The sequence below is a fragment of the Hemiscyllium ocellatum genome, chromosome 4 (assembly GCF_020745735.1).
Source record: "Hemiscyllium ocellatum isolate sHemOce1 chromosome 4, sHemOce1.pat.X.cur, whole genome shotgun sequence".
Classification (NCBI taxonomy): Eukaryota; Metazoa; Chordata; class Chondrichthyes; order Orectolobiformes; family Hemiscylliidae; genus Hemiscyllium; species Hemiscyllium ocellatum.
Window position 1 is genome coordinate 54,393,171 of NC_083404.1, and position 7,489 is coordinate 54,400,659.

At 42.4% G+C, this 7,489-nt stretch overlaps 1 protein-coding gene across 1 annotated transcript; it reads left to right on the top strand.

Moving 5' to 3' along the window:
• The first annotated feature begins 2,412 nt into the window (after positions 1 to 2,412).
• Positions 2,413 to 5,894, top strand: LOC132813597 (transcriptional regulator Myc-like). The gene is made up of 3 exons (XM_060823207.1): positions 2,413 to 2,728; positions 3,256 to 4,039; positions 4,782 to 5,894. Exons 2-3 carry the CDS (start codon positions 3,283 to 3,285, stop codon positions 5,381 to 5,383), a joined length of 1,359 nt encoding a protein of 452 aa, XP_060679190.1. The 5' UTR covers positions 2,413 to 2,728; positions 3,256 to 3,282; the 3' UTR covers positions 5,384 to 5,894.
• Positions 5,895 to 7,489: the final 1,595 nt, after the last annotated feature.

Consider the following 7,489-nt stretch of genomic DNA (forward strand, 5'->3'; position numbering starts at 1 on the left):
GTCCTTTAGGAAAAGTAATCTTACTTAGACTGCTCTGCATATGACTCCAGATTCATAGCAATGTAATTGACTCCTAAGTGTCCCTCTGAAATGGCCCAAAAAAAACCATGCAGTTGAAGGGGCAGTTAGGGAAAGGTCATCTAAACTCAGAAGTTTAAAGTCAAAAGCTGTACCCAGCATCATTTAATCAGAATGTAAACGCTTAGCTGGATGAAAAAAAAATGCGGGACCAGACATAATATTGGCGGTAAAAGTCATCCTATAAACATTTGTTAAAGGTTTAGTCATGCAGTTAGGATTTTGGCTGTGTCAATGTTTGGTAAAGGATGGCAGAAAGAATTTTGTAAAGTTACTGCACACCTACATTCAATGAAGAGATTAGCAAATGGCATTTGCCTGGTACTGCAAATCAAAAAGCGAGCAGTCATCAGGATCCAAGAGATGTATTGATAGGTAACTAGGCACTGTTCCCACAATTCAACCTTTATGGCACTTATTTCAGACAAGGCAATGAATAGCCCCATTGTAAGTTGAAGTCAGGTTTCAGCAGCAGAGGGCGCGTTTAAACCATTTTAGCCGAGCAGATTTTTAGACCGTCTATTGACCAGATCTTGCTACTGGGATTCACATTCAACAATATCCATTTGTTTCTTGAACCCTATCAAATGCGAAAAGCCAGAGTGAAAACACGGTATTCATTACACAGGTTCCACATGGGCAATCCAGCAGCTCATCCAGTTCAATCAATTATATGACGAAAGTTAGTTTTACAATCTATACAATTACCGGGATTTTCCCCCTGCAATTTGGTTTCATGCGCTGAACCATATTTGAAGATGTTTCACTGTGACCTGATATTCCGGACAGTGTCAGCATTATGTTAACAAAAAAAGTTACTTGAAGAACAAAGAAATATTCCATGTTAAAAAAAAGCAAATTCAACTCTAATTAATAAAAGAGTAAGATAATTAAAAAATGAAATAATAAAAAATGAACTGGAAAATGGTTAAATTATCGATCATGAACAGAAAGATTATGTCGTGACACAGTTCGTTCAAAAAAATTAGAAATTTAAATAAACTTGGACAATATACCAATCACATAATTGCACTTTGAAAATGTTTATTTTCATAACTATATTATAATTGAATAGATATGATAAACAAATACACATGCTTTTGTTTTGTCATATCACCCGCTTAATAGCAGAAATAAATGGATTTGTACTTGGTTCAAATATTCGTTTATTTGAGTTCATTGAGTAGGCAAAATCGCGGGAAATTCAACTGATACCTTTACCTCAGATTTTGTTTTTTTTTGAAAATATTGGGTTTTTTTGTTCTTCATACTGTCACACATTTCCACACATTTGTGTCACTGACGTGGCTCTTACTTCTATTATTACATAACAGTTATTTAACAATTGTCGTGTTAGAACCAAAGTCCTGCACTTCGAAGTGTTAACTCTGTTCTCTCTCCACAGACGCTGCCGGACCTGTTGAATTTCTTCCAGTACCTTCAGATTTTATTTCAAATTTTCAGCGTCTGCAGTATTTTAGTTTTATTTTATAATTACCTATTCCATCCCCACCCCCCCCCCCCACCCCCACAAAAGAAAAAAAGTCATCTGTGAAGGGAGTCATCAATTCAGGCTTTTTTTTGCAATAGTTTGTATTCATTACATCACTTAATAGTTACATCATATTTAATAAATGTATCACCGTGCACTGGATTAGCAGTGGGATATCTGTGTCCTGACACAACAGCAATAATAACAACCGCATGGGTCAGAATAAACACTATCTAGGATGTTTGGACAACCTCGTTAAAAAAACCCTGAAACTTTTTTAAAAAAAATAAAGGAAAATACAACGGACAATGGACAGAAAGACATTGAGTGAATAATTTAGTCCAGCCTTTAAGTAATTATCTTGCTTTAACCAAGTCAAAAAATGCGATTACTAAGAAAAAAAGTCAAGAAAACATCCAAATTGGATGGGTGAAAAAAATAAAAGGAACGTTCAATATTGATCGAATTAATTGTTAATTTGGCAACGAACAAGTCAATCACTTGACTACAGCAGCGCCCTCCCTATTTCTTACTCAAAAGATTAAAATCCCACAGAGAAAACAGTCAATGGTCTCTTACAGTATATTTATATCCAGACCGAAAAAAATCCTACACTGTTCTCCTCCCATTCCCTGAATAGAGTTTGGGAGTGCGGGTAATGTGGAGGGGTTGGTGGTGGGGGAGAAAGGAAAGAAAGGGAGTTGCTGTTTCGCATATTGTGAAATGTATGTTGGATAAGAAATTGTTATAAGGAATGCGTAATTTTTTGGCGCCAAAAGTAGGTGGGGGTGGGGAAAGGGGGGAGGGGGCGGGACTCTATGAATGCATTAAACCGGTTACACGCATCCCAGATAGGTTAAAGCACTTTAGTGTAAGCAGGGCAGTGAGGCTTTGATAATAGAGAAAGACAACTAGTGCAGACAGAAGCCAGCAAACTCATTTAAGGCCATCATTGTGTCTTGTCTCCTACAGACAGCAACACTAGGAGCCTCACTAGAAGAAGAAAAAGGCTGCTGCGTTGGGTGTTATTGTTGAAGGGGGAAGGGGATTTTACTCCGTTGCTGCTTGCGGGTGTTTTGAGTTGGTGTCGGAGAGGAGAGGGGAGGGGGCTCTGCCAGTTTCTGGAGTCCGTGTCCCAAACGCTGCTACATTTCTCCGGTAAGTGTTGCTGTTCTCGCTTGTCCTGGTAAATAAATATACAGAGGGGAAGAAAAAACTGAACAAAGCGCCCAGCCCCACGAAAGCCAGCGTTTCAGCTGCCGGAGACCGGCCGGCGTTGCTCCTTCCAGTGTTGCAGTTTTAATTTGTATAATTCCAGAGAGCTATCTTAGATAACGCAGACAAAAAGGCTGTTGTAAGACAGTGCTTTTTTTTCAAAAAAGACATGAAATGTGTAATTTCACCACACAGAACGATTGGGGGTGTTTTCCCTTTGGTTCATTATAAGTTATTCAGACTTTGCATGAGCGGTGTCTCGGTTTTTTTTACAGAGCTGCGTCAACGCTAGATATTTAAAGCCCAGCGTTTGAGCTGGCAATTATAAAGGGGCTTGTATGTGTGTGTCAGAGAATTAAAACCCAATGCACAAATTTTCATTTATTGCATTTGTTCTAAGGGTTGTGTCTTTTCGATTTAACTTCTTTTCGAGGGGGGAAAGTGACAAGTCTTTTCTGTTTCTTATCCAGACCCCACCCCCCACCCCAGATACCAAGATGCCCCTAACGGCTTCTGCCACTTTTTTGGGCAAGAGCTACAACTACGATTACGACTACGACTCCTTCCAGCCGGTTTTCTACGATGAAGAGGAGAATTTCTACCAGCAGCAGCTGCCGGCTCCGAGTGAGGACATCTGGAAGAAATTCGAGTTGCTGCCGACCCCGCCGCTGTCGCCGAGCCGCAGACCCAGCTTCAGCCTCTTCCCTTCCAATGCCGACCAGTTGGAGATGGTCACCGAGTTCCTGGGCGACGACCTGGTCAACCAGAGCTTCATCTGCGACGCGGACAGCGAGACGGTGCTCAAGTCCATCGTCCTCCAGGACTGTATGTGGAGCGGCTTCTCGGCGGCGGCCAAACTGGAGAAGGTGGTGAGCGAGCGGCTCGCCTCGCTGCAAGCGGCCAGGAAGGAACCGGGAGCCCTCTGCATCTCCTCCACCCTTTCCTCCTCTTCCTCCCCAACTCCCCTGCGGAGCCCGTCTTGCAACGCCCCCGCGTCGGCCGGGGCTGCCGCCTTGACCTCTCCCGCTGCTCCCAGCTCTTCCGCCGCCTCGGCTGCTGGAGCAGCCCCCGGCCACCTCGGCATGGGGCTGGGCGCTGCTTCCAGCACCTACCTGCACGACCTCAACACTTCGGCCACCGACTGCATCGACCCCTCAGTGGTGTTCCCTTACCCGTTCGCCGAGCACAAAGTGTCCCTGCCCCTCCCTCCGGGAGCCGGCAGCCCCCCCGCCACAGATACGCCGAGTGACTCCGGTAAGTAAGGAAAATCGCCTCTCTTAGCCCATCTACTGGGGCGCTGCTTGTGTTAAATACTTCGAACCTTTACTTTGGGGGGAGGAGAGGAAAGATTGGGGTGCATTGCAATTCCCACCCATTTTGTTTTAACACTTCGGCTTGCATTCCTCAATGCTATTAAAGCATTTATTTCATTTTCTTAAAAAAATGCAACTTCTGGTGCCTTTTCAGGTTTTGCGGTGACTTTTTATTAAATTGGGTGTTGAATTTAACATTTTTTCAGAGGTTGCGTCGGCTACAGGCTACAATGCACAGAGAGAAGGGATTTTGCGCAGATTTTTTTCCCCTCTCTCTCTCGATCGGTCATTCCGGGACAAACTGGGTGAAAGTGTAATTAGGGGGTTGGGCATTCCGGGCCGACGAGTTTGAAGTGAGGGCGTCAGCCTTTATGAAAGAGGCTTTTCACCACCCCCTCCAACCAAACAGGGCGGGATTTCATCAACTCCCTGAGGCACTCCAGCAAGAGGCTGGCTTGGCAGGGAGAGGAAAGGGCTAGGTAAGGAACTGGATGAGGATATATAAGACGTCCTTACGCAATATCCTTGACTGAAGAGGCTTAGGTTGAATTTAATAATGCAAACATCAGCTGACTGGGGCCCTATTGCATAGAAAATGCTTGGTTCAGGCTGCTTTTAAGCTTGTCATGACCTCGTTGTTGAATTGTATGTCATTTCTCATCTCTTTTTCATTACTTTTATAGAAGAAGAGCAGGAGGAGGACGAGGACGAGGATGATTATGAGGAGGAAGAAGAGGATGAAGAAGAAATTGACGTGGTCACTGTGGAGAAGAGGCAGCCCTCCACCAGGAAAGCTGAGCTAAACACAAACACGGTCCGGGTCTCCCGGCCTCAGCACAGTCCCCTGGTTCTCAAGAGGTGCCATGTCTCCACTCATCAGCATAATTATGCTGCTCCCTCCCCCCAGCCTCCCACCAAGCGTCTCAAGGTGGAGAGTAGTCGAGTGCTCAAGCAGATCAGCACCAACAGCAAGGGGAAGTGCCCAAGCCCGAGGACATCGGACTCTGAGGAGAACGACAAGAGGAGGACGCACAACGTCCTGGAGCGCCAGCGGAGGAATGAGCTGAAACTGAGCTTTTTTGCATTAAGGGATCAAATCCCAGAGGTGGCAATGAATGACAAAGCAGCCAAAGTCGTCATCCTCAAAAAGGCAACGGAACACATATTGTCAATCCAGTCAAATGAACAGAGACTGATATTGGAGAAAGAACAGTTGAGGAGGAAGCAGGAACAACTGAAACACAGGCTTGAGCAGCTGAGGAACTCTAGCAGGCAGAAATATTAATCATTGGGCATTTTTCTTGTTTTTCTGAACTGCCTGAAGGCATTTCTGCTTTCAAATTCTGTACAAGAAAATTCCAGGACATATTCATGCAAATTTGCTGAACTTTCTTCCTGCATGCTAATGCATCATAGACTGAAACTACACAACCATGGCCAGGCTATTCTTTGTGGTGACACTTTGATTTTGGCCAGAAATATGTGATACTGCCTCATTATACGTTAAGACTCTTTACCACATTTTTTCTGGCGGGGTGGATTTACCATGTATTAGTCTCGCCAAGTTTTAATTTACAGATATATTTGTATTTAATGCATTTATTTTTCTTAAAAAAAAAGAAAATCTTTTTTTGTTTTAATTCCCATTTTGTAAAGATATTTGTATAGTTATTAAAAATTCTTGTAGAAAATTAGCAGTTTATGTAAAGTCACTTGCTAAGCAGTTTTGTGATGAGCTGATATTTTGTTGCAAAGTTTCTCAGCATGTGAATTGTGCCATAAAAAATTTCATTTAATCCTTGGCTGTAATTTCTTTTACTACATCTGTTTTGTTCAACATACTGCAATTGATGATATACTATCCTTTCACTTCATGGAAGTGTGTGAGTTGAAGGGGAGAGTTGACAGACTAATATTATTTGCACCAAGAAATATTTGGGCAGAAGATGGGGGGGGGGGGTGTTATGTGAGTTCTATAATGGAAAGTATATATTTGGTCTCAATTGTTGTTGATTTCAGGAAATTGATTAAAAGATGCAAAATGCTCCTCAATTGTACCAATATGGGAAATGTGCCAATTAATTAGGCAAGTCCAATTACTTTCTTTGATGGTTAAGTTCTCCCATTTTATGAAATTAACTTCCTTCATTCTTCAAACTAACGAAGTGCTGGTCCACACAAAGCCTACAGAACGGGGTATGGGTGGGGTTGATAGTTTCTGAGAATCGAGTTGAAAGGAATTAGTTGGTCTGGTCAGATGAAAAGCTAACGAACTGTAGCTATAGTCAATCTTTCACTAGAAGTCCCAGCCAACTAATGGACTGACGTCTTCAAGACGGTTTCAATGATAACTGCACCTTTGTCAGTTAACCCATTATAATTCTGAACATTAGCATCTCTTTTTCAAGGAAAACAGTTTCATTACATAGTTGGCCCATTGTGGATATAGAAATCATTGGGTGTGACTACATACTTACACCCTCATGATTGGAGCACTTGCCTCAGTGGACCTTAACACCACCGATTATTATGAATTGCACATTTGCCTCATCTCAATCTCCTTTATTGTTGGGAAAAGCAATGTCACTTCATTTTTCTGTAATTCATTACATAGCCACTCTCATGTATAGACAGTTGGAGCCAGACATGACCTCTACATTTAAATGACACAAATCAATGAATTTCTGAATGATATACAGCAGTTGAATAGGTAATAATTCAAGCACTTGTATAAAAATGAAATGATCATAATGAATGTGCAGATATTACAGCTTTAGTTATTTGTATTGGTTCTTCAGTCATAAATTAGTAACATTCCCATCTAAAATTCTCAAACTCCTAGTGCCATTCACTTTTTAAAAAACATTTCATATACATTACTCTACATTTCGTAAGCTGCTTTAACACTATGGTTATTTTCATTTCAATGTAGCTATATTCATTTGCAATATGTTGGCACATTCTGTGCAGAAGATGACTTCAGATTGACTACATGTCTGTGGGTTTGTGTCCCATCTCGGGTGTGTTCATTTGAGCACAGTGGCTAGCACTGCTGCCTCACAGCACCAGGGTCCCAGGTTGAATTCTAGCTGCAGGTGACTGTCTGTGTGGAGTTTGCATGTTCTCCCTGTGTCTGTGTGGGTTTCCTCTGGGTGCTCTGGTTTCCTCCCACAGTCCAAACATGTGCAGATCAGGTGAATTGGCCATGCTAAATTGCTCGTAGTGTTAAGGTGCATTAGTCAGAGGAAAATGGGACTGGTGTGGGTTACTCTTCGGAGGGTTGGTGTGGACTTGTTGGGCCTGTTTCCACACTAAAGAATCTAATGTCTATTAGAGACAAACATGTCTACATTTATGCACTTAAGGAGCTCATTGCCACTTCATGGACTAT

Bases quoted from the DNA above. Each gene is read 5' to 3' on its own strand.
- LOC132813597 (XM_060823207.1), top strand. From the start codon at position 3,283: ATGCCCCTAACGGCTTCTGCCACTTTTTTGGGCAAGAGCTACAACTAC. The intron at 4,040-4,781 runs GTAAGTAAGGAA...TTACTTTTATAG, and splicing joins AGATACGCCGAGTGACTCCG to AAGAAGAGCAGGAGGAGGAC.